The following is a 27,981-nucleotide window of genomic DNA, read 5'->3' on the forward strand; positions in this document are numbered from 1 at the left end:
GTTTTATCAATTGGCTAGTTATCCTCCAGACAGTGACGGTCCGGACCACGTGTTTCTCATTTCGGCCGTGCGGCGCGCGTGCCTGCTCGCTGTGTCAGATGCACTTGACGGCCTTTTTTGTGGCGAAATTATTTTTTTTTGAACGCCCTAGTTAAGGCGGTAGGGTTTGAAAACTGCTGCGGGAAACCCTGCCAACCGTGATCCTCAGTGTTTTTGTGTCACATTTTGGTATCAGCTCGTGTCGCTTGGAACCCCAACCAAGATGGTACAAAAAAACTATTGGGTACTATGTAGTGCACCTAGTGGAAAAGCCCCCAAAAGCAAGCTGACCCAAATCATATTGTGGGGTACTATGCAATGGAAAAGCGCCATATAGCTATCTGATCAGAGAAGTGACCAGGTGTAAAAGGCCGTAAAATGTCATTGTTAAATAATAAAAGTTAAAGAAAATTGTTTGGTATTCGGCCTTCGGCTGAGTGTTTTATTTTGGCTCGGCCAAGAATTTTCCTTTTTGGTGCATCCCTATTTGCCTCTAAAAAGAAAAGACTCACGGCTGCATGCGCTAATTAATGTGTGCTGTGCACTGGTGTTCATAAGCAATTTATAAGTCCCCCACCCAGTGAAACCGTTATTGCTGGGTTCTTCACATGTCGATCATTTCTTTGTCAATAAAAGAAATTACGTATTTATAATATAATTACACTTTACAGTTATATTATTATAAGCAATAGTAAAAAGATAAAAAAAAAACGTTTTACAGAAAAATGACACCAACACCCATGGAACATTTCTCAGCCAATCAGAATAAAGCATTTAACAGTCCCGTGGTATAAATGCTGCTAATAAACAATGTGGTAATGGCAGAGAGCTGGGAAAAATAACAACAACTTGTGCTTACAGCTTATTGACAAGTCTACGAGACTCAGTGGCCAACTCAATAAAAAGAAATGACTGTAATTTTCTAATGGGGTTAAGAAATAAAAAGATGTGCGCTTGAGTATTAATCTTCGGTGTGTAACTACTCCTAAACCGTTTACGTTACAGTTCTGAATGATGCTTCAAATTAAATCTCAAGTTGTAAGGCTTATTAGCAAGCTTGCTGTTATGTGTTTGATGGCTGGTAGAAAAGGTTTCCCTTCTCTCTGTGTGATATATAAACATCACAAATTAATTACGGAGGTTAAAAGCACTAACAAAACACCAAAAGCATGGTGACTTGAATCGCCAAGCACCACTGAATGTTTTATTGTAGTATTGACTTGGTCCTGAAATGACATCATTGGTCTATTTTAAGAAAGTAGTCCCAATTCATCAGGGGCTGGATTCATCTAAATATCCTTTAGACAAAAATTAAGAATGTTCGTAAGATACATTTTAAAAAGATGCACCAAATGTTCTTTAAATGAAACTATTAGGCTAAAAAAGCCGAAAAAGGCATTTTCGTTGTTCGGCCGGATAAGTAAAAAGACTGAATAAATTTGACTGACTAATGACATTTTAGATGACGTAATCAAACAGCAACCTGCGTCGAGTGAGAGACGTGTATGTTTTATAAATGCAGCCATCATGTCAGCAGTGTGGAGGAATATTAGTGTCCAAGAAAGGTACATTTTATGTAAAAAATAGCAGTATTTTCTTGAGAATATTTTCTAAATGTAGTCCCAGGTTTTTGTCTTTACAGTTATTTGCCCATGTCTGAATTAGTTAAACCCCAAACACTATTAATACTAGACCAGCACGTGCAGGTGGTCTCATGTGCCCTTCTTCCTAAAGCCTGTGAATGCTGAGGAGCCATTTGTTAAGTCTTAGCAGGATTCATCTTATTGAACATCACCCCCATAACCTGACTTTGTGTGTAGGTTTAAGCAGGGGACTAGCTCATGGATTATGCTGATCATTGAACACGCATGCGCTAGACTAATGAGCTTCAAGGACACATGTCATTTCCTCCTTATTATCTTTCTGCCTGTGACTCATAGCGAGTGTGATGTATTGAAGAGAGAGAGAGAGAGAGAGAGAGCGAGAGAGATCCACACTGGACCGAACTCTTATGAGTTGCCCTGATTAGTTCATTTAAATTCGTTTCGGAGCATGTGCCGACGTGGCAGCAAAGAACTGACGCATTTTTATTCATCTGCTGTACAGAAGCCAGGCAAGGGTCAAACAGTCCCTAAATAAAGCAAGCAGTCTAAAATAAGCTTTTTTTTTGCTTGCGCACAATTCTAAAAAAAGCATCTATTGTTTAAGAGTAGCTGTTGGTGTTTGACGTCCCACACAACCACGACTGACCCTGACAGGATGAATACATTTAAATAAATTGCTAAAGTGCAAGAGCATAAGCTAGTCAGTGGAAATACTTGCCTCCCCCATAAAGTTCGTAAAGTTGAAAATAAAACTCAGGCCATATGGGATGTTGGGAACGTTGAGGGTGTGAGGTTAACAATGACCCTGTGAATCTTTATTTTTGTTAATAACAAGTTTTACTAGTGTTCATGTCATGATTTACAGGGATATGAATACGTGTGTGAAGATCATGACAGCATTTTTATTTTTGGGTGAACTGTCCCTTTAAATGACTGCCACATCATATTGTGAATAGTTGCCGGGTTGTTGCTATAGTAGGTTCCTCTGAGGTTTTCAAGGGTTGGTTGCAGGCAGAGTGCACGATATCTGAAAAACAATTTGAAAAAGGGAGTCGGGCCGACTACCAAAACACACATGTAGCCAATCGGAAGTAAGGGGCGTGTCTACTAACCGACATCGTTGCGTATGTGTGGGACGGGTCTATCAACAGAAGGTCCAGATTCTAGTGGGGTAGGGGCGTGTTTGTTTAAGTGATTTCAAATGTCAACATTGGCTTTCAGAGATCATGCACCCTGGCTTTAATCTTGGCCCATATCAAAAGAGTCTGATCCAGAAACTGCCATATTCTGGTCTGTGTATGATTTTTGTAGTGCAGTTGGTAGAGGATTGATTTAGCAGGTCAAGATTGTAGGTTCGATCCCTAGACGTATCAAATAAATGTTTAGCATGAATGCACTGCAAGTATCTTTGGATAGAAGTATCTGGCAAATGCATTAACATTAAAGGCGGAGTCCACGATGTTTGAAAGCCATGTTGATATTTGAAATCACCCAAACAAACACGCCCCTACCCCAATAGAATCTGGACCTTCTGTTGATAGACCCGCCCCACACATACGCAACCCGGCATTTGATTTGATTTGATTGGCTATTAGTGTGTTTTGGTAGTCGCCTAGTCGGCCCGTCTCCTTTTCCAACACGTTTTTCAAACATCGTGGACTCCGCCTTTAAAGGAAGATGTAAGTAATTTTAGTCATTATTGCAATTTAAGTCAGATTTTTGTTCTTTTTGTATACGAAAAGATTTGATGTTTTACCATTCAAAAGATAAGAAAAGTAATAGCCCACCTGAAGCTATGTTTATACTCGCTGCGTCCACACGGTCGCCTTGATGCGCGCGGCAAAAATGACGTCAACGCGGAGTGGGCAGTCGTGCGTGTTGGGTGTATGAGACCCCATTTCGCATGAAAGTGTGCACGGCATTTTTGTAACTGTGCGCGCGGCTCCGCATCCGAAAATGACCGAACTCGAGCCGATTCTGTCCGAGCAGGCAAGCCTGTGATGTATCTCTTTGATCAATTCAAGCAAAACAATGTATATATTTATTTGACACTCTGGAAGTAAAGTATGGAAACTTTGCAGTTTAAAACACGAATTATTTTACATGATTCAAAATGTTTGGCTTATATTTGTATTGAATGAACCACTGGACGAGGAATAAAATACAAACCTTAAGATGTCTGTGCTGTTTAAGTTAAAAACGTCAATGAAATGATAATGTTTAATAAAGACATATTCAATTATTCATGTTCTCATATTTATATGTCACGCTCTGATGTTACAACCACCACGGACGACGACTTCTATTCTCTTCTTTGTGTTTTTTTTACTTGATTGCTCACGTCACCCCCTGGCAGTTCAAAAAATAGTGCAACAGCGAGCGCGTCAACTATAAACGCCTCGTCCGTTTGGTGAGACGCGCGCGGGATCCGTGGAGGCTTGCGTTGCGGACCAAATCGCGAGTATAAACAAAGCTTTAATAAGCTTCATAGGTTAAAGGTGAGTTTTTAAACCTAACGGTACATTCACATGGATCATAAACGTTAACGCTTCTCATTTACTTTGAATGGGTGACGTCATGCGTTGCAAACTGAATTTTGGATCCATCAGCATTGCGTCACTGCCATTGCTTGCGGCAGAAGTTGCGGCCACGTGTGTATCAGCCAATCAGATCGCCTTATGCAAATAACTTGGTGAGGAGCCAGCCAATTACTTTATGCACAACCAAAGAACAGAGGAGCACCTGTTGCAGCCACTGTGATTGGCTGTTGGCCACGCTTTAAACACGCCCTCCGTCAAGGGTTTACAGTGGCGCCCCGTGTGAATGTACCATAAGGGTTAGGGGCTTGTTCAAGTAGCCCTAAATATGAGCACAAATAATATAATTTTATAATACTGTGAATGTTTGTCTTACGAAATGCATGACAAAAGAGCTCAAAGCCAAAGGGATCGTTTGCCCAAAAATTGTGTCATCATTTACTCACCCTCAAGTCGTGCTAAACCTGTCTAAATTCTTTGTTCTGCTGAACACAAAGGAAGATGATTAGTCATCATTGTTTGTAAATAAACCGTTTTGGAGCCCAATTTACTTCCATATTTTCTACTATGGAAGTCAGTGGTGATCCTGCTTGATTAGCAGAACAAAGATATTTAAAACTTGAGAGTGAGTAAACGATGACAAATTGTCTTTAATAATGTAAATTTCAGTCATCGATTAAGCCTATTTTTTTTTGCGATTGCGGAAGCAAGCAGTGCCTCTTCTATAGTGTGAATGAGGGAGTCATGGCTGACCACACCTCCCCGCTGGAGTCCGGCCAGTTACTCAGTCCAGACATCCCAATACTCACCTCTCCGCCGCCTTCTCAGCACCAGCCCAACATCGTCAATGGAGACGGACCGCAGCAGGTAAGATAAATCATCTACGATCATTCTCACTCACTTCTGTCTTCGCTGCCAAGTCCTTAAGCTATATTCCACATAAAAGCAATTTTCTGCACAGCAGACTGCTGAAATTTTTGCTGACATAATTCCTCATGACAGATCATATGGTTCTGCCGAACCCAGAGACCAAGCTGAGGCACGTCTGTCTGTTTTTATAATAGAGGATGAGCAAGTGCTGAATGATATAGCGGATGTTGTAGTTATACCTTTATTTTATTCAGCATACTATTTATTATGCATCAATAAATTTGTATTTTATAATCGGACATTGGTCAAAAAAGAATTTTTCTTTGCCAGCCCAAAAAGAACCCATATTCTTGGCAGCTTTAACGATACGCAGTACTTGTACTTATCAGATGCTATTAGCATTTTTTGAGTATTCTGAACGCTAACAGTGTTAGCATTCCATCATAGTAGATAGTAGTAGGACTCCCTAGGTGTCGGCATCTGGTCTTGTGACTCTGGATGTGCGTCGTGTCATAGGCCCTGACCTGGCATGGAGAAGTGTGATGGGAGTAAAGGCCATGGAGAGGAGCTGTCCGTTCGCTTCCACTTCCTGGGGCCATCACAGAGAGAGTGAGTGGCCATGACAAGGCCAGGTGGCACCGCTGTCACTCTCACGGACATCAAGCTGATTTTGCTTAGTGACCATGACTGCCGTTCCCAAGATAGGAAGTCGTAATGCAAGTTTACCTTGTTTACGTCAAATATGTTGGTGTGTGTGTGTTTTTTGGTGAAAGGCAGCTTACTTTAAAGTGCAGTCAATAACTGTACACTTGTAGCTTTGTTAAATATATTGCACTCATAGTGAAATCCTAATTTGAGGACATTTTATTCACCCACGTATCTAGGCCTTGTTTTTAAACGTCATTGAACAGCTGTTGACCTTGTGGCGGTCACTTGACAAGACCTACCTTATCATCCCTATGGTCTACTGAGCACTTAAAGCAAGCAAAAAAAGGTCTTACCACACTCCTCTGTTCAAATGTTCAGTTTCATCCCCATGCGTTTGCATCACCTCCTTCCTCATTCATAAAACCACAGGCTGCAAAATAGCACCTTCAAGCCAACTCATTCATTGAAATGACTTTTGCTCTATGTGAACTTTTTGGTGTCAGAATGCAAGATTATGATTCAGAAGCTTTCTTCAGTTAGTGAAAAGGTAGGTGCCATCCATCAAGATCCAGATGCACAAGAGATAGCGTGATGGGTGTCTTGACACGTCTCCACCGCAGCCTAAGAATACTAATTCATTTAACTGGTATAAAAAGCCACGGTTACCTCGGTGTTAATTACCACGCATACGTGTGCGCGCCTACGTGTTTGTTTGTGCCCTTGGCATTTATCTTCATGTGTGGCCTTTTACGCCTACATCTAATCACTGTGGCGCCTCTCCAGGTGTGCATTTGATGTTTGCGACAGAGGGAGCTCAAGGTAAAATTAGTGACTAAGTGACTCCTGGTGTTCACTGGTCCACGTGTCAGTGGAGATGTGCTTGTGCATAGAGCCACGGCACGCATGAGAACACGAATGTGACTGCAGGAGCTTTTTAACAGACTTAAAGGAGCCAAAAAGATCTGTGGCTCAGGCGGAGTTACACATCCTGCCCGGAACATGGATGACAGTGTACAAAGATGGTTTACCCTTCTGTTCTGACCTTTCCCACTGGACTCTCGCTCTGCATCCTTAGGGGCTGATCACACCAAACGCGTTTATGGCAGTTGCAGGTCCTTTTTGAATGATTTTCTATGGGCAGTGAGCGTTTTGCGCGCTGTTTATGCGCACCGAATGCCTTTCGTTTTTTTGCTGACTGCGTTTTTGAAGGTGCGCTCAGAACGGAAAAGCACCCGGCGTCATTCGCGTTCTTACATTGTCCAATCAAATGATTGGAGAGGTGGGCTTTCCGTTGTGTTGACGGAAGTTTACAGTTGTTTGGAACAACCGGACTGCACTCACTAAACTCTTTCCTGTTTGTTTGTGCGCCTCTCACCCTCAATCAAGATCAGAGCAAGCTCCTGTTTTTTAAGTCGCCATGAAACTGACTTTTTTTCTCCCAATGGTGACGTATAACCGCTTCTGAAATGAAATAAGGCAGGGCTGGATTTGAATTCGTCCATCAATAACTGATTGGATCATTTGAAGTTGGGTTGCTAATTGCTAATCGCTGCGATCTTTTCCCAGACCCCGCCCACCTGCTATACCTTATGACCGGAAGTAAAGAGAGATCGTTTTGAGGAGGGGAGAAGATTTGTGTTTTGGATTAAAGATTATGTGCAGGGTCAAACGGAATCCGCGCCCGCAGATTTCAGCAGAGAACTCCACAGAATTCCTCGGATTTAATGCCCGTGCTTGAGCGTGTTTGTGACCATTAACTGTCATTGACAACAAGCACACACATAGCCTCGCGTGTTTGAGCGGCATTGACAAGTACATTAACCCTGTGCGCGCTGTTTGCTGTGATTGTTCTTAATGATACAAACCATTTAATATTTGAGATGAAATAAAACTTACCGCTAAATTAAGCAGATCTTACTTGTCTCTGTCGTCTATGTGACGCGACAGTCAGCACTCGGCACATCATCATTTGAAATCCATTTACAAGATGAATGTTCTTGTTATGTTTAATATAAAGTTGACATTGTATTGTAAAAATAATGAAATTATCTTCATACGTGCTGAATTCATAATGAGAACGTATTAACACAAGCTTTGTTATTCTGCTATAATATATAACACTATAAACAATAATATATGTCATTTTATATACAAAATATAATTCTATCTTGACATGCACATTATCTGGTACATGTTGGTCCAGTTTAATTCAGAAGACTCTGTTTGAAGAATGGGTTTGGTTTATTCATTTTCATTGTAAGCCTTTAAAAAGTAATTATTTAAGACGCAATTTTGTAATATTTATAGCTTAAATTCTCCAATATCGTCTAAAAACATTTAAAATCATTCTGCAGAGTTTTCAAAAAATTTCCACAGAAAAGCAAAAAAGTCTGATTATGAGGGCACTTTAATTTTTTTTAAATAATGAAGCTCACAGATAAGTCATTTGTAAAAAAATATTCTAAAACAAATCTAAATTTTAAAATGTTAAAAAATTATTTTCATGGCGATTTTTAAGTAAAACACGCCTTGCATTTTCAAGTGTTTAAAACACGTTTGGTGTGATTGCCCCCTTAGATGGCTTTCTCCCTTGTTTTTGTGCCACCCTGGATTTGTACTGAACTCCAATTGCAAGGGATGCTAAATCCTCCTGACAAAAACACTACTGCTATTTCATTAAATGAAATATGTGCATAATAATTAGCAGTTTCTACTCATTTGTTCAAGGCGACTTACGGCGCATTTAAGCTCAAATCAAAACCATTACCTCCGCACTACTAATGCCGTGCTGTACCAGTTGAGCTACACTTGAGTGGGTAGTTGTTGTGTGACTTTATCAACTTCAGAATATTTCACACTGTTCGAAAAAAATGTAACGTGCCTTATTTTTTGTAATTGTTTTAATGAAAGTTTTACAAAACTTTTAGGCCTGGGCAGTGGTCAGTACGCTTGGAGAAGATAAAGGTGATATGCACACAGGACCTTTCAAACAGTTAGATACAGCAAGACTCTGTATAGAACAGATTGTTGGTGTTTTAATTCGTGTACTCCTGGATGCTGTCTTAGTGTGATTGGCATGATATGAGACCATTCCTCCTTCCATGTACTCTGTTGATTATCGGCCCTCCGTAAAATGCCAATCAGGCCATCTCCGTTTCTTCTCTCTCCTCCCTGTGGACTGCCTGACTGGTTATCTGTGGTACAACCATGAATCAGACCTTGTTTATCATTACTTACCTAATAGCCCATGTGCCCAGCTGTTCTCTTCTTTGTAAAGATCTGGTGAAACCTCACGTCCCCCATTCTCCGGCAGAGCTCTGCCTGTAAGCACTGACGTCTGCTCTTTTACGCTTTCATTTATTTGCCTTTCCTCCCTTGTTTCTGGGTTTTATATGGTCTTCAAACAGTTTGTTTTTTTTATGTGCACAAAGCTTTTTGAAGCAACAGTCTGGCTTACCTTAAGAGCAAAGACTCTAGGCAGGGTAGAATAGACTTCTCTGCAGGAAGTCTAAGCTGAATAAGAACAGGGTGCTGTTAGTCGTGCTGAAAGGCCCCTTGTATAAATGGCCCTAAATCGACCAGAAAGCAGTGATGTTTTTGATTTACTCTCTCTTTGATCTGGTACGCTCTTTCTTGTTAACATTGTACTTGGAAGGTAAACTAAACTAGGGCTGGAATGACGCGTCGACGTAGTCGATTACGTCGATTACGTAATTACGTCGATTTGCCGGAAATGCGTCGATGCGTCGCATTGTTTACGTTTTCAAATGAATGCGGCTTCAGCTCCGACCGGATAATACAAGTGTTATACCAAACAGCCAGAACGTGATCAAAAGTGTGGGAATACTTTAAGCAGAGATCAAATAAAACACATACTGTGTAAAACTGAAATGGCATACCACAGCAGCGCAACATCTGCGCATGATCATCTTAAAAGAAAACAACCTGGAGCTCTCCGACCTCAAAATGACTCGACGGCAGCGTAAGTATTTGAATTTTTACAGTAAGTTTTTATACAACAATAGAATCAATGCAGGCATATATTGTGCTTAATACAGCTGTGTTTACATCTTAGTTTAATACGAGCTGCTTGACGCCTGACAGACACGACATTGCATCGCGTCTGGGCAGTATGTTGAAACAGTAAATAAAGAGCGGGACATGTTTAACTTCTTATATTAAGAAGTTATGAAATAATAAGTTACTGTTACACTGAGATAGGCATGTGCCCGCGTGCACTGAAAGCCAGCTGGCAGCGCGGAGTTCCCATAGCTTATTTTTTTTGCTATGTGCGCAGATATTATAAAAGCTCGTCTCGTCCTGACATGCGTTTATTTAAAGTAACAGCAGTGTAAACGCCGTTTATAAAATATTAGAAGATCATACTAACTAAATTTGTATTTACCCGAGACTTAAGAAAAGTTAAATGTTAAAGTTGATGCTAAATGAGAATGCAGTAACGTTACTACTGATAGTAATAATATTAACAGTAATAATATAATGGTTACATTTTATAATAAGGGTTCATGAATCACAATGAACTTATTTTTACTTCAGTCTGAACTAATGCTGAGTAAATGCATAAACTAATGAAGAGTCATCATTAAGTACAACATGACATGTTTTTTAGTTAATGTATTAATAAACAATGATTTCATGTGAGTCATTTTGTAGTTAATGATGACTCTTCATTAGTTTATGATTAGCACTAGGGCTGGAACAATAAAGAGCGGGACATGTTTTTATATTAATAAGGAGTTATTATTCAGTTTGATTTATTTTTATTTTACTTCTTTAATAATAATATATTTTATTTGTTTAAGGTGAATAATGCCCCTTTTGCACTGTTTATGTTAGGCTGAATTAATGTTGGACTTGTTTTTATGTAATTTGTTATATTTTCCTTGGCACTGGCACTGTTTGTGTATTTGTTTAATTGAGAAAATGCTTCAATAAAATGTTGACATTAATAGCAGATGTTACATTTATTATTTGTAAAAAAAATCTTTAGACTATTTGATTAATCGAAAAAATAATCGATAGATTAATCGGTTGAAAAAATAGTCGAAATTTGCAGCTCTAAACTAAACCAAGAGGTCGAAGCAAAAGCCAGTCACATCGCTCATCATGCGACTTCTACGCAATTAATGCTGTGCCGTCATATATGTGATGTGATTATGAAAAATTGAACAAAATCATTTTTATTTTCATTTATGATTTAAAAGATCTTTATATGACACATTGATATCAGAAATATCTGTAAAACGTTTCCGTTTTTAAAGGACAAGTTCGGTATTTTACACTTAAAGCCCTGTTTTCAGATTGTTTATGATGAAATAGAAAGTTTTGACTGAAATTTGGACATATGATGCTGGCCCGAGAATTTTCGGGTGTTTCTTGTATCACCTCCCACCTCTATAATGGGTTTATAGGTGCACTGGAACAATCCTTCCTAAAATGCATTAAACTTTCATTTACAAAGACGTGAAACTCACCGAGTGGTCAGGGGTGTTCACTGATATGTTCACACAAAAATCGCCGCAAAAGATGCTCTCCAACAGGTTTTTCAACTTCATTGACTTGTATTAGATGTGCTGTGAGGTACGGTATTACTCCGTGCCGGGAACTTTGTTTGTATTCTTGCAATTGGCAATGGCGGATTATCGCCACCAACTGGGCTGGAGTGTCTATTATTCAAGCTCTCAACTGAAGAATATACGGGTGTGAGGCGTTTGGAAAAATAGGTCCACAAGTTTACAACGAACGGTAAAACACTTTAAGTGTAAAATACCGAACTTGTCCTTTAATACTTACCCTTGTAGATCGGAAAAAGATACCGTCTTAAACACTGATTTTATGTACTTGCTCAATAACCGATTTTCATTTTAAGTTTGAATAATAAAAAAAACATGTATATGTTAATATGTGACATTTCAACACTGGTCCGAAGCAACAGGTTACCTAAATAAGATGAAACCCTAAATCTGCCCTTTCGCCAAGTTTCTCTGTCGCAATACTGAACAAAAAATCGAAACACAGATGTGCTCTCTCTTGTGGACATGCTGAGTCTGTCTGATGCGTTTTGTGGAGTTTTAGATGATCCCAATTATTATACTATGATTCACCGCAATGTATTGAATCGTGAGGTATCTGGCAATACCCTAAACGCAATATTGTTTATGAATGCATTAGTCTACCTCATTAAACGCCTTTTTGATGCCTCCTTCACAAAGAATTGACTCCCACCATGTTGTGGATAATGAGACTCTTCTTTTCGAGTGAGTCAGTCGGGTGACTGCGCCACACCCCCCCCCCCACTTAACGCCAACCATACGTGACGAACGAGACAGCGGACACATAGCTGGGCCTAGGGCCACAGTCGGGGGTGGATTCATGTGTCGTGCCTGTGATACCACACCGTGCCTGAGTTACGGCTGTTCATCCAACTGTGCCCTCTGAAACCATAAAATGGCTGAACCGAACATTAATCTTTCCCTTTGTCCCCCCCACACGTTACTCCTTGTGCTCATTGGTGATCTAAGCAATGTTTCCATAGCAATGAGTTTCTGTCTCTCTCCCATTCTCTCCCTCTCTCTCTCCCTCTCTCTCTCTCTTGTGGGTTTCTCACTTATCACCTAATAGGAGAGAAAATGGACAATTCTCAGTAGGGATGACAAAGTCATCTCAAGTAACTGTCTTCCATTCACCGATGTGGAGCAGAATTCTCACTGTTGTCAGGGGCATCATGTAAAAAGGGTTTGATCAATAAGGCGAGGTTGCTTTCCCATAATGGCTCTCGGCAATGCTGAACCTTTCCTATTCACCTTTAGTTCAGGCTCTCCTATACAGGGTGATACAAAATACAAATTGAAAGTGGCGGCCCGGCTTTGATGTTAGCAGGCTTTGTATTGGGGGCACATTTTCTTTGTAGTCGCTCCAAGAATTAGGTTGGCTTTACGGCATACCTTGTCGAAAAGGTTTTTGCCTCATATTGATTCTCATAGAACTCTGTGTTTGCATTTTTCTTCACCTATGTAAGATTTTTTGTAAGCAGTTTTATTGTGAAGGGATCACTTCAAACAACATTTACATTAGATAACCAATGATTACTTAAAAGAACTGAGCAATGGTTTTAGTTTATTTGCATTGAGTTCCCCACTAACATCTTTTATCAAGCTGATAATATTTTCAGGAGTGTCTTTGTGGCATGAGAGGTGTGAGAATAAAGAGTGACCACTAATTGCTGAAGGCCATTTTGGACCAACAGCCCCAAACATCTTTACCAAAAGTGCTTTTGGGAGAACCAACATCCCCAGTAGGCACCAGTGATGATGATTTTATGGGGCTCTAATAAATGCTAATATTAGTGACACTGTGACTGCAAAGGTCTCTTAATTTCCTACAGTAATGCAATGCACCCTAGTTTAGTTTTTTTCTTCTTTCTAGCTCCAATTGTAAGAATAATTGCAGCCCATCACATGACTTGCAGCGCTTCAATACAGACACTTTGACCTCATAAAAAGTGTTGTAGATTGATTCACCAGAATCTCACTATATTGCTAGTGGGCAAAACAAAGCGAGATGATGAACAGCGAGAACATTTTTGCAGACAAAAAATGTAAAGCATCAATTGCCGAATAATTAGGGCATAAAACTCCAATTGCATTGTGCATAAAAGGCATAAGGAAGTACGCCACCAGATCTTGCCTAGAATGCACTGTTTGTCATACAGGACACAAATGAAGTTGTGTGACTGGCAAGTCATTTACCTGAGGCTACATGAGCTTCATTTTGGGTCTCATTCATTTTGAATTGCCCAGATATCCACAGGCTCTTTCTTCAACGTCACATACTGTTTCCTGTCAGCTCAGCTGCTGTGCCACGTTGTCACACGGTAAACAATTAAAGAGGAACAAATAGTGAGGAACCTGAGCCCTGACTCATCGGAGGAGACGTCAATTTCTAACAGCCGCGAACACAACGGCAGTGCTGGCCCATCTCCAGGGTAATAAAGCCAACGCTAACCACTGTAGCTGTGTTTGCTAATCACTCTCGCTTTCTTCCCTTTCTCATGGCCTTGTGCCTAAACCCGGCAAGTTCAGCTCGTCCGTGACGCATAAGAGCAACAGTGTTTCCATTTCTAATCTTTACTCATGCAAATCATTGTCATTCAACCACCTGGATTCTAAATCTCTTATCTTTGACATTTTACTACCTGAATTTATAGTCCTAACATATTAAAAGAATTGGCCGCCAGTTTTGCTAAATGCGTACCTACGTGAATAGATAAAAAATGTTTTAAAGGGCAGCTATACCAGGTATGTGTCAGGATGATTGACGACATTGACCCAGCAGTTGATTTACCATGCTAACAATATTGTGCTTGTCTACACTGGTAGTGAGCGTGTATTACATTGCATACTTGCAGTGTAGAGGTTTATGAGGAGAATGTCAGCACTGTAAACTGGTGAGCTGGTGGGTCCTTATTCATCCATTTTTAAAGCATCATGACACCTATTTTGTTACAAACTTGCTGCCTTCAACAAATGTTGTGACTATTACTGTCGGAATTTGAATCGTTTACTGTAAGTATACTTGTTTTATACAACTTGGCCTTACCCTAACAAGAGCAACAAGTTGTTCAGTGAACCTTTTGACTATTTTGAAAATGTGTACACTTTACATATCTACAGTCCACTTATTTTGGCTTTAAAGAAAGCAGATCTTTTGTTTAGAGTGGCTTGGATTTTATCATTCAGGAAAGGTATGTGAGAACTGCTAAATATAGTACCATATCTGCTTTGTGACTAGCAGCGTATGAAAGAATATATGCTGCCTCAGGGCTTTCCCATCATAAGAGGCGTTTTCCTAACCCGGGAACTTGCTTTTCATGTTTTCTGTATTTTGAGAAATGTCAAAGAAACTTGAGTCTTTCTCACTCTTTTCAGCTTGGTGAATATACAGTACAGGCTTAACTTTATATCCATATTTTCCTGGTAGGTTCATTTTTCCTGGCTGTCACTGCTGTTTATGTATCTGACTTTCACACCTTCCTTCCATCTCTCCTGCGAAGACACAGTGCTATAATAAAGGCAAGGGCTGAGTTTCTCCTTAAAGTTGTTGCATTACCTAAATCTCATCCTAGACACCAGTGATAGTGTTAACAGTACCACCATCATTCTGTGAATGAAGGCTAGAAAGAACAAGACACAGAGGTGGGAGGGAGGATTTGCGTGAGTGTCAGTCAGCGAACAAGCATGTGTCGCTCGACACTGTCGTCGTCAAAGCAAAACAAAGGAGTCCATGATAACTTGAAGAGCCCTATCATTGGTTTTAATTGCTAGATCAATGCCAGCCTAATACTTGGCAGTGCTCTGAAAGTGCGTGTTACAATTTGGATGACATCCATATTTGCTTGCGCTCGCCACAAAGCAGACAGTCACGAGTCAACGCCGGTACAACACAGAGGGAGAGGTGCGAATTACAAACCCTCGGAGGAAAGAGCAATTGCGTCCACTCGTCTGTGGCCTTCCTCCCTCGCTTCTTTTCGTTCTTCTCCTCCCCCCGTGAGTGGAACGCCAGCGATTAGCTGTCCACCTCATTGGTGGTGCGCTGCGGACATTGCCAGGGCTTATTTGTTGAAGAGGTTGCCGTGGAGACTGGCTGTGGTGGTGAGGGAGAGTTGGAGCCGGGAAGAGAGAAACGAGAGCGAGAGAGTCATCCATCTACTGCAGAGAGAGCCGGAGGAGAGATAACAAAAAGAGAGAGCGCAAACATGGGCTACGCTCCTGTTATCTTGTGAACGCCTTCCAGCGAGTGCACTTAGGCGAGACCTCCGTCCTTCCACCCACCTGGGGTTCGCTCAAAAGGGGGTGAAGAGTTCACTCGGGCCCCCATGTGTCGAACGCAACGTGCTGCACCTCCAGTCTCATGAGCACCGGGTGAAAGCCAGAGAAGGGTGGCTTGGACCCCCCGAGCGCTGGGAGGGTACCAGATTCCTTAAAGAAATAATCCAGCCTGTTGAAGCAGCTGTGGCTGTTTAAGAGGGAGATGCGGGCTACAGTAAGTCAAGATATTGTCTTTTTTCACACTTACATGTGTTTACACAAACTGCATGCTGCCAGGGACCCTGGAGATGTGTCAGTAATGCAGTGTGAGAGAGATGGAGGGCTGTGTCAGAAAGAAAGAAAGAGGTAACCAGCTGCGTTGCAGAATAAAGGAGTGAGGAAGGGTGAGTGGAACAAGTAATTGTGTGCAAGGAAACAACGCAACAGCATGTAGCTGCTTGAACATAATTCAATAAGACCTCCCTCAGCCACCCCCATCAGCGTGTGCACTGTTGCTCATGCATTGCTCTTTGCGGCTGCACATGTGGCTGCGCGAGAGCGCGCTCATGAGTGTGTGTATGTGCGTAGCAGCCGAAAGGATAGCTGGTGATTCTCAGTGGTACTCATGAATGGGAACAGAGAGTGAGACGGAAATACAGAGGATGGCTGTGTTAGGGGAGACCCGCAGTTGGAGCCTCAAGCCGTGGGAGTTCAGGCGCTATCATTGTGACTTCCATCACAAATCTGAGGTAAAAGAAAAGCACTTGCTGACAAATTTATATTCAACATGATGCATGCCGGAAGAGAGCGCGTAGTGCATGTTTGCCTTTCGTTAATGATACTCACTGTGTGCTTGTCTGTTAAATAAATAAATGGTCCTTATGGTTCCTAATTGTGGAAGGCTAAGGATGTCAGTTTTAAGTACAAGATTTGTGGTTGAGATCGTGGTCCTTGCGTTCAGTCGGTTTCTACCTCTGGATGGGCTGTCAGCTCTTAACCCACAGCTCAGGCGAGAGCCACATGTTCCTGTTGTTTTTGGCATGGTACATTATTTGCACGGGTTGTGCTCCGGTTCAACTCTTTTGAGAACAAATTCGCAGTGCTGCTTAAAAGTGGCGTCTGAGGTCTTTTGACATTAGTCTGTTCGATCTAACACTACTTTGCATGAATGAAAGAAATAGTTTTGGTATTATGTTCACCATTAATGTTGTTCTCAGAGTCAATTTTTAATAGTTATTTGGATGTTAGAACAAAAAATACTGACTTTTCAACTAGTGTGATGTTTTATGTGCTCTGAATCTTACTATTCTTCTACCTGTTGACTGATGGAAACACTTTCAATTCTGCTGGATTATTGGACAGAACACATGTTGGGTTAACCAATAAACCCATGCTTGGTTGGTTGTTTCAGTGCAATGCTAGGTTGTTCCAACACATGGTTTGGTTAACAACAACCCAGCATAGGTTTATTTATAACCCAACATTCCCAATATTTACCCAGCATTGGGTTAAAAATAACCTTGCAGAATTTAAAGTGAAAGTGCCTTTCCTTGATCTCAGTATAACATAAAACATGGTTCATTTGCACCCACTTCATTTCATGTGAAACACTTCATTGTGTATTCACTGATTAAAACCAAAAGAAAGCTGATGAAGTGTTCATGTTTTTAAAATCAGCTAGTCAAATGACTTCCTGTTGAAGGCTTTCAGATCAGGACCCCCCTCCTCTGCTGAAACAGATCAGCGCTCCAGCTTATCTCCAAGACAGATGTGTCATCAATAGTACCTTAATAAAATCTCAATGGAAAAGTGACTCGGAGTGATTTCATGGAACAAGTGGTACTCTGATGAGCACCGAACCTGCCTCACCATCCTCATATCAGAGCCATGCCTGTGACGTGGGTTTGAACGTCACAGCCACTGATGTTGTCCTCTCCACTTCACCATCATTCATCCTTGAATGATCTAATGTCAGTGATTTGCACAAGGTTTATTGAACTGTGGGCTGTTGCCTTGCCCTTCTTTGTTGTGTGATATTAAAGTGGGTTCCCTTTTATAGAGAAGGATTTTTCTAGTGCGTTTATTCTTTTTTTAATTTTTTTTTTTAAAGCTCATTTGGAAAAGAAATCATCACTTTTACCCGCACTTGGTTATGTTTACTTTCACATTTAATTACTTGGCAGACAGATTCTCTTACAAAGCAATTTGAATCACTAATATAGCACAGTTATGCATGTGTGAAAACAGACAGAGCATTATTAATTAATTTATTTCATCAAGAACGTTTCAGAAGCGTATTGAGGATTTAGAGGATTTTCTTTTCTGCTTTTTTCCTAGTTCTTTATTCAAACTGATATGTATAGATGATGTTTTTGAATGCAATAGCTTCTACTATTTTACGAATCTCAGGTTTCGGCTCACTCTAATCAGGAAAAATTGTTTAGAAAACATGCAACACATTTTTTAAATTTTTTTGATGAACGGTATATCGACTTTTGTCAATCCCCAGATTTGGTACTTTTCCCCAACAGAAAACAAGATGAGACAATACTGTCTATAGGCGGTTTTATCGGACGCACGTGACGCGATACACGTCTGGATTAGGCTTGCCGCGATATTTTCGTGTAATTAAATCATTTAGTTTCGTTAGAGAGAGCAAACGCTAAAAACTGAATGTGTCTGCTGCCTGATTTCAGCGGAGCTGAACGCGCGTCACGTCACAGAGCAGCAGGTGTCAGGTTTCATTTATTTCTGTCAGTGTGCGAGGCGAGCTGACCGACCAGACAATGGCAGAAGCCGCGTGCTTACTCGTTTTTGTTATAATATACAGATGTTTAATATAAGCGAGATCGTTTTGTTGTTGTGTTTTTCATCCAGAAAAATAATAAACCCATCATTCAAGCAGTGCTTTATGGAGGAGTAGCCGGTTGTTCTGCTTGGGACTGGCGGGTTATGTGAAAATTTCCTGCGCACATTGACTCAAGCACTTAATTATACCAGCTGTTGCACTCGCATTGCACGCAAATTCATACACGATTTAGCGCAGCGTGCGCAAGTGCTGCATTTAAACAGTTGCGCAATTCAAAAGTGAAAGTAAAATGCACACGTCTGCATGCGCATTTATAAGCCCCTCCCACCACCGGGTTTGTCACGCGCCGATTAACCGGTGGGGAAATTCTGTCACCGCAGCAACCCTAGTCTGGATCAGAACTTCACTTCCGGTTTAATTTTTTTAATGGTCTGACTAGTTGTTAAACTGATCTCTTGAACAAATGCCTCGTCGAAAATAACAAATGTTTTGGTTTCCTAGGTCAGTGGTGCTCAAACTGGGGTCCGCGAGATGGTGCCAGGGGGGCCCCAGTTTTATGACATTTTATAAAATACATTATTTATCATGAATTCTGTGAAATTAAACCTAAAAAATATAAGGCAGCACTACTTTGTATAATTGACTGTTTTGTTTAATTAAAATGTGAAGTTTTAGAACTGTTTTTTGTCATAAATTTTTTTTGGGGGGGCCGCAAAGGAATGCACCGTGCACAAAGGGGACCGCAACCACTGTCCTAGGTAATTTATGTGGGGTTTTTTTTGCCTGTTATATAAATAAACTATGTTTAAAGAACTTTGTTGTTATTTATTCTAAGCGGAGTTTACTGGAAGTTACGTGCGGACCACGACAGCCGCTTGTTGTTACTACTGAAATCGTCTGTACAGTATCTTTATGGTCTGATCCTCATTCTTTGCATAAGAAACTATGGCAAAAATGTAAATAGAGGTGTTTAACTAAGTGTGTGTGCACACCAAAACATTTACGCATGTTTTCAATTGTTTCCAGTGGAAGTGCAACGTTTAAAAAAAAGAGTCAAGAGTTTAAAAATATTCAACTTTCAGTGAAAAGCTCACATGGCCGTCCAATCACAGTGGAGGAGGGGCGGGACAAATATCGCAGTAACCAACCGGATGAAGTTTGGTCAATCTCACCCATTCACTCTGTGGGATTTTTTTTGTCACTTAGGCTAGATGTGTTTCACTACTGTTACACTACAATCATTGATCGGACATCTGTAAGAGTTTGGAGTAGCTCAAAAATAATAACAAATCCATTTTGATGTCTCTCTCGATAGAAACAAAAGCATGTTCCCTCAGCCTATTTTTCCTAGAAATACTCTGGAATTGGCAGAGTATTGCCGCCACCCAATGGTTGGTGTGAATAAAATAATGTCCCCTCCAAAAAAACTGTGTTTCCCCCTCCTATTTCTGGGAAACGGGTAATGCGTCACAGCTGGTAAACAAGACATGTTTTCTATTTTCTACTGCACTTAGAAGTGGATGTGTACATTTTTATCTATTTGTGTGTCGGTTACGTATAACCACATGAAAATGAAGGTAATAGATGAATGTTTTTGTGTAGCCACATGGCGGCCACTTTTGTGTCTTGATGTATTATCCTGGAATCAAACAGAGCCGTGTGGTTTGGTCAAGATGAGGGCAGCAGGAAGTTTAGTATTAGATTTTACTCGCATATCTCTTACAGCTAGGACCATTCATTGACTAGTCTATATATATACTGGTCAGTTGTATGAAGTTGGGTGAGTGTGTGTAGCTGTATTACTGATTTGAAGTCATCTGAAAGGTTTATTTTTACTAAAAAAATTTTGTCTCGCTTCAGGTAATCTTGGTTCAAGTAAACCCAGGAGAGGCCTTCACAATCCAGCGAGATGATGGTCAGTTTCAGTGTATCACAGGTAAGGCCTTTCTAACCACCTGTTGTGTTGAAAGATGTTTTTTGTGTGTAATTTAGTCTACATTAGTCTACAACTGCTGTTTCTTTTCCCCAAATCACAAGTTCAGATGAACGCTATTACCGCTTTGACACTTACTCGGTAATTGCATGCCGCTAAAGTGCTGTTTAATACCTGTTAAACTTCCTAATTGATTGAAGAAATGTAACTAACTCGGAGGACACCAATGTTTTTTTTTAAACGGTTGAAATAAATAAAGCATGTTAATGCTTGCATGTCCACTGATGCTCCTATAAAGGTTTTAACTGATTTGTGTTTGTAATCTGGTGTTTATATTTACATGAAATACAGCTAGAATGAACCAGATACAACTTTATTAAAGGTTTAATTTCTTCGATGTTTAAAACTCTGCAGAGGCAATTACCATGAAAGCATTTGCAACTGATCAAAAGTCATTAATTTCTATGAAAATTCATGACATGTTTGGAGACAGCTGGCACGTTAGCAAAGTTTTTGCAAAAGCAGTGACGTTATGTGGAGGCTGCCAACAGAAGTGCAGCCTGCAAAGCTTGCGTAGGCTACTTACAGCAACGACTGCATGCGGCAGCAATTTAAAAAAAAAGTTAAGCCAATTTACCGTCATTTGAGCAAAACTCTTTATGTCGTAGAGGCTGTTTACAACTGGTATTAAGATGTGTTTTTGTCGATCAGAAACGGGGTGTAAAACGTTTACTTTCGAACACATTCAGAAATAGTCAAAAACACTTTCGCCCGAATTGCTTTTGTGGTGTAAACGCGCAAACACAGTGTGCGCTATATTTAGGCTTTCATTGATAAAGCTGAATTTTTTTATTCTTTTTATTTTGTGAGCGTGTGAAACTTGCGCAAGCTTATTTCATCAATTGCTCTGAAATATCAGATAAAGCTCTTACATACACATGTACAAAACACTGTTCAGCATGTTTACTAACAACACAAGCAGTGGACCTATAATAGTTTCCGTCAATTTAAACCCGTCATTTCTCCCGCTCGCATTTAAGCAGAGGGACTCGCCCACAGTCTCCACAGACCGTCCCCTTAAAGTAATCGGGACAGAAGCGGTCAAAACTGGACAAATGTGATGGATTTAAATACTAGGTGTAAATGTGAATGTGTCTCTCTCATCCACTTATGATCCGATAGACAAAAACGCATCTTAATACCAGGTGTGAACAGCCTCATAAAGTATATATAAATAAATGTTTTCTGTTAAACATTTTATATTATGCAGCAATATGCATCAGGGTGTTTTTATCACCTCAGTTCTGTAAAGCATCAAGCAATACATCAAGAGTCCTTGACTTTTAAATGCATGATTGTTATAGAATTAGCAATATAAAAACAAACACATGGTTTTCAAGGCACTAAGGGTTTTAAAGAGTTTTTAAACAATGTTCAAAATTATTATTATTATTATTATTATCGATTTATTTGATTTATTTATACATTATACAATTATACAAATTATATACAATTATATAAATATATGTATTTATATATTTATACAATATATAATTTTGTTATTATTATTAGGTTAGTATATAATTTTAATTAGTTAGTTTTTCTGATATTTTTTCCATATCAAAGCTGCTTAGAAACTCTATATAAATAAATGTGATAATATTATTTTTTATAATAATAATAATAATTATTATTATTATTGTTTTTATTTGTATTATTGTTCAAATTGGTGATATGAAAAGTATTAATATCAATATTAGTCATATTAATATAAATATTAGTAATATTAATATCTATATTAATTATATATATATTATTATTATTACAGCACATTGTTACATAAACCACATGACCCTTTTTCCCAGCCTTTATTGATAAGTCAAGCTTTTTTCACAAGATTGCACCCTGCCGAATTAAAGCGACAGTATGTAGATTTTCACAACTAGATGTCACATTTGTTACACAACAACAAATGCTTAGCTTAATGACATTATAATGAAGGGGGTATAACATTGGCAGATGTTGTTCTCACTAGAGGAACGACCGATATATTGCAGAGGCCGATTTATCGGCCGAAATTTGGCCATTTTCTATTATCGACCTTCGACGATATATATTATTCGTTTGGCCGATAGATTTTCTGGTTGTGTCACGCTAGCGCATTAGCAATGTGTTCAAAGATAAATACACTCAAGCTACGCAGTGACCCACAGACCGGTTGGGTGCTTGCGTGCGTTCGTGCGTGTGTGAGGAGGACAAGACATCATTCTGTTTTGATGCTACATTCCTCTATCTAAGCAAATATATAACTTCAGCTGTGCAATTGTCGTGTTTTGTATTATTTTTACAAAGAAAAAACTAAGAGCAGGTACAAATCTTTTTTTGGTCTAATAATATATTTTTAACTTTAAGAAAGTGAAAAAAGCTCTTACTGGGTATAGTAACATAATGCAATTTATTTGGTAATATTAAGGAATTAAATACTGTTTTTGTCATTAATTATACATGTTACATGTTATCTTAATCTATAAGCATTAATTATTAAACCTCATTACAATTTTACCTCATTACAATTTTTTTTTATTAGAGAATATTGCATAAATATGCAAAATCAATGTTTATTTACTATTTAGTTTTACTAATTGTTTGTATGTTTCTCAGTTACTATAATGAAATATCGGCCTTATATCGGCCAGTCAGCCACATATTGCTTTCTTGAAATTGGCATATTGTTCGACCTCTAGTTGTCACCATTCAGAGACGTATGGAATTCATTAATCGTGTTCATGGATGAGGTAATGAATTAATGTTTTATTACCTGTATATTTTTTCATATTATTTTATGTTATTGTTGTGAATTAACTTCAAGGCAAAACAGCTGTGTGTTAAATGCTGTATAACCGTATAACCGCTACTTCCGCGTTTTTGGGATAATGTAAGAACACAGCTGGATATTTCATTATAAAAATCCTTTATTTTGTGGCTTTAAAGATACGTTGCATTGACAGTCTAATGCCTCCCCTAAACTCTTTCCCAGACTTCATCATGACTCCCATCTAAATGAACACATCCTCATTCACTAAGAGAGCCATCCAGTGTTGGGTCTAATTGCCATATGTGTCGGAAGCTCAGTCATAACACTCAGCTAGAGTTTGCCGGGTCTCGACGGGGTAGCAATGAGATGTCTTACACCCTCCCTCGGTGTGCGAGGAGCTCTTTTGTCTGCAGCCATTGTGTGGGACAGGGCGAATGCGCTACAGACCGCCAGCGTCCCTGATTGGCAGTTGCTGCAATGGGAAGTCGAGTGCGACTGTAATTGAAAGATTACCGGGCCTTGGGAAGCTATTGATTAGAAAAACAATAGCATGTAACTCACTGTATGCAGCATGCCGGATTGTTTCCCCATTAACCGGCCTGATTAGTTTGGCTGGGATTTGAACGTGTGAACGTAAGCAGTCGGGTGCGTTGAAATGAGATTGACGCGATCATTGGGCATTAGTGTTTTATTGAAAACCCAATGGAAGTGATAACCAATTCGTTCGGAAAAACCTAGGGCTGTGTTTTTCTTGCGTTTATTAACTCGTCCCTAATCAAGGAACGACACTGACACGGAAAGTCAGGTGATTGCCCAGCCCATACAAAAATGCAGAACGTCTTGTTTCTTAGTCATGTGACAACCATTAAAGTATAAAAACTATGATGCCACAAAATGTCTCTACTTATAGGATTAAATGTTATTTTTGGATATCAATGAAAGAAATTTTATGACACAATGTAAACCATGCTTTATCATGTTGTGCCTGGTAGGGTAAAGTTTGATTTGATGTAGCACCTTTGAAGCTGTTTCTATATTAATATGGCGAGTTGTGAAAGTTGTATACAGCCTACAGCTTGGAAATGAGTCGGTATGTGTGCTCCCTTGGAATCGAACCCATGACCTTTTGAACGAAATTATTCGATTTAAAAAAGTCTTATAGAGTGAGTCTTGCGTTTTAACACACGCCGAAAGGTCTTTGTGGGACAATGAATACCTTTCCGTCACAAAGCATGGCTAAATTTACCCTCATGCTTCAACCCTCTTCGAGGAAGGAGCTGATGAGGAAGAGTAGCTAGAGGACCAGCGGTGCTGATGCACACTGGGCTGTTACTGGGAGCCGATGCCTGTCAGTGACGTGAATGGAGTGATGACTCACTGTTGCGGGAGAAGAGGAAAGTGTGTGTGTGTGTGTCTTTAACCTCTAACCTTACAATAAGCCGGAGGTAATGTTAAAATCCGCAGCATGTCTGTCCCTCTCTTCCTGAATGTTTTGGTCCAGATGGGCATTTGGTATATTTTTAAGTTCATTCATGTTTAGCTGGACGTACGTAAATAGCACATGCGTGCCACGGCGCTTTGTATGTCTCAGTTTAATATGAAACGACAGCCTCGCGAGGGGAAGAGAGAATTTAATTTAAGACATCCCAGACAGCCGGGGGTGAGCTGCGGTCGAGGACAATGACATCCGAGGGGGAGCTTATTAACACGGCCGTTTAACGTCCTGCTGTTAAAATGTTTTCGTGGCATTGCCCGCTCTAAATGTGGGCATTGGTGGTCGGCCTGCAAGCGCAATGTCAATTCGTGTGGTGGGCTGAACGGGAACATATTTGTCTATTTACATCTCGCAATTACTCATGTAGGATGTTGTCCAGGAGGTTCGTTTTGCAGACTCTCATTTGCTGTCTTAACTGCTAATAACAGTCTGGTAATGCGTTGTTATTTCATATTATGTGCTAAGTCAATCACTACTATTAGTGTTGTTTATATTTGGGTTTGGATTTAAACATACCCCCAAACTTAAGTATTAAACTTAAGTGCTGTCGAATAGTGACACTTTTAAAGGAGGGGTGTGCTATTTCTTTTTTAAAGTCCCCCTGTGGTGAAGTTTTTTTATTGTTGTTTATATGTCTGTGTTATATTTTTGATATGCTTTAAAGTATGAGACAGTTTATTCTCCGCCTCCCTCTTGGGTTGCCAGACAAATGCAGGAGCGTGACAGATGATGGGAAGCATATGTTTATTTGATCAATTTTACAGTTGCAATGTTTTTGACTACAAATTAAAAAAGCCCCTCGTGTGGATATAATTATCCGTTGAAGAGGTTGCATAAATAGATCCTTCTAAATTTTACACATTGTCCCTTTAAGCTATTAAGCCGTTTTTGCCTGGTGGACGATGTAAAATTGTATGCATTTACATTGAAAGAGAGACCTTGGAGCTTTTTGACTTAGGCCATCACCTAAAACTACTTCGCTTAATGCGTAAAACCACTTAACACCTTAGCAACCCCATAGAAAAAAACACCCTAGCAATTACATCCATCCACCACATTCTAGCATCGCAACTGTATCCGTGGGTTCACACCAGCCGCGTTTGAGGCATCAAAGTCGCGTCGACCGCGTCTAGTTTGCCGCTTGAACATTTTGAGCTTACTCACTTCATTCCTGCGTGAAATTCTAAGCATCGAGAAAAAAATCGATGTGGTGCGTTTTTCCGCCAAAGTTCAAATTTTTCAACTTGCGCGTTTCCCGTGGCAACGCTTAATTCGCACCATTCGCGCGAACTAGACGCCCGTCTTTACATTTGACTTTACATTGAAATCACTCGTGCTTGACGCCTCTACCGCGGCTGGTCTGAACGCAGCATAAGGTTTGCATCCAAGCGCTGCTTTCTACAGAATAAGTAAGGTCTACTTTTTTACTGTTTTTCTTGTTTCTCTCTTCAGTTTATTATCCTTCCCTCTATTGCTTCATTGCCCTCTCTTTTACTTCATCTCTCTTCACAAACACTTCAAGTGGTTGTGACGTCCGTTTCATGTGCCGGGTCACGTCTTCAGCCTGACACGTTACCACACTGACATTCAGACGTTGAAGTGCAGACAGCGAGAGTGTCACGAAAGCGTGTCCTGATTCACATACTTCAGGTGACATCACACACTTTAGAATTGAATCACTGAATGTTTGTGCGTCAGTGGGCTTTGATTTGGTTTGGGTGAGTGTGATATTATTCTGGAGTTTGGTTCCCTTATGATACAGAATGAAGGGTTTTATGCGGTTTTTATGGTGTTCTGCGTGGTTTTAGGGATACATATACTGTCAGAATTGTTTTTTTATTTGCTGTCCCTAGGGCCAGTATCCTTTAAAACAATCCTTATCTGTACCTAAATGGTGTATATATATATATGTGTATACATTTGGTACCAGTATGTACCTTTTGAGGTACTAATATGAACTATTTCTATGCCAAGGTGTACTTAAGGGACCCTGGTGAAATTTTTTTCTGACAGTGTTCTGACCAAAATTTAAAGAGCCTAACCCCCAGGTCTTGCAATGCCTTGAAATGTACAAAGTAGGTAAAAATATTGATTCATCAATGCATTGCAATTATTTGTTTCTCAATTCAATGTCAATTCATCAAATCTTATGAATCGATTCAGCCCATCGGCCACGGCTCCCTCCCTACCCCTCTCTCTCTCTCATGTAACGTGGAGCGCCTCAACAGCGTGCGCCCCCTTCCCTCTTGTACACCGCGCCTCTCGCGCATAAAAAACAGTGAAAAGTATTTTAAGTCCGCGTCCCTCCATGTACTTTCTTTTTCGCGTAAACGACAATAGTCACGGATGTTACTGACAGAGAAGACGGATGATCGAGTTCATCATGACTTAACGAAAGGTTAGCAGTAGTGTTTCCCACACATACCCATTCTCTTGTTGTGAGTCTGTGTGCAAGCAACAACACTGATGAGAAGAGCAACATCAGTACAACCTCAATGTAAATGTATGGTGATTTTGTCAGACGATGTCCCGTTTTTAGCAGCAGTTAAAGAAAGAGCTGATTGGATTAAACAAGGAGTTACTGGGTCGTGGGTCGTTACTGGGTTGTGTTTAGTCACTTTTTTATACAACAGACCAGATAATATGTAAAAATAACATTCAGTTGTGTTAAAATGCAATATAATGTGACAGATCAAAGAGTAAAACATGACAAAATGATGTCACATATATGCTAATCGGCGTGTGACGTCATCACCGCCACAGTCTTTCAAAATCCTGTGGGAAACACTGTAAAAATATACTCGGGTACTTAATTACTTGTGTATTTTCTTATTACTGAATCGATACCGAAGCAAGAAAAAAACAACAACACCGAATCGAACAGAAGCATCAAGAATCGAAATCGAATCGAATTGTAAATTCCTAACAATACCTAGCCCTAGTACAAAGGTAAAAACAATAGTAGGGCTGCAACTAACGATAATCTTTTATAATCATTAGCTGTGCGATTATTTTTATGACTAATTGATTAAAAAATATTTTTACATTACATTACCTTCTTTTTGCACATAGCACTGGTGCTACAGAGGTAGAAAGTTTTGTGCCACAGGCCAATTTGTTGTAGCGCAAACATAAAACTTCATCATTACCATTAAGTTATCATGTCTGTAGACAAACACAAGTAATGAAGTTCATCACTTTTAAGTTGCCATACAGAGCGCCAAAATACAAACTATTATAAAAAAATTCTTTATTTTATCTATGAATGTACACACACACTTGCGGCATCTGATGGCGGCTGTGACTCTGGACCTGGATGCTGCTTAAATCCCTGCTGCGCCACTTACATAGTTAAACATTAAATAACATATTTGTCCCAAATCATTAACGATTGACATAGGCTG

General features: G+C 39.8%; 1 protein-coding gene across 1 annotated transcript in view; it reads left to right on the forward strand.

The window, feature by feature from the left end:
• Positions 1-4,879: 4,879 nt before the first annotated feature.
• Positions 4,880-27,981, forward strand: part of fndc3a (fibronectin type III domain containing 3A) — a 72,800-nt gene continuing 49,698 nt past the window's right edge. The window contains exons 1-2 of the mRNA XM_073862814.1: positions 4,880-5,047; positions 20,195-20,270. Coding sequence (XP_073718915.1) covers positions 4,925-5,047; positions 20,195-20,270 — 199 coding nt within the window. The 5' untranslated portion in view covers positions 4,880-4,924. The remainder of the gene's footprint in view (positions 5,048-20,194; positions 20,271-27,981) is intronic.

Source organism: Misgurnus anguillicaudatus, chromosome 24 (genome assembly GCF_027580225.2).
Source record: "Misgurnus anguillicaudatus chromosome 24, ASM2758022v2, whole genome shotgun sequence".
NCBI classification, from domain to species: domain Eukaryota; kingdom Metazoa; phylum Chordata; class Actinopteri; order Cypriniformes; family Cobitidae; genus Misgurnus; species Misgurnus anguillicaudatus.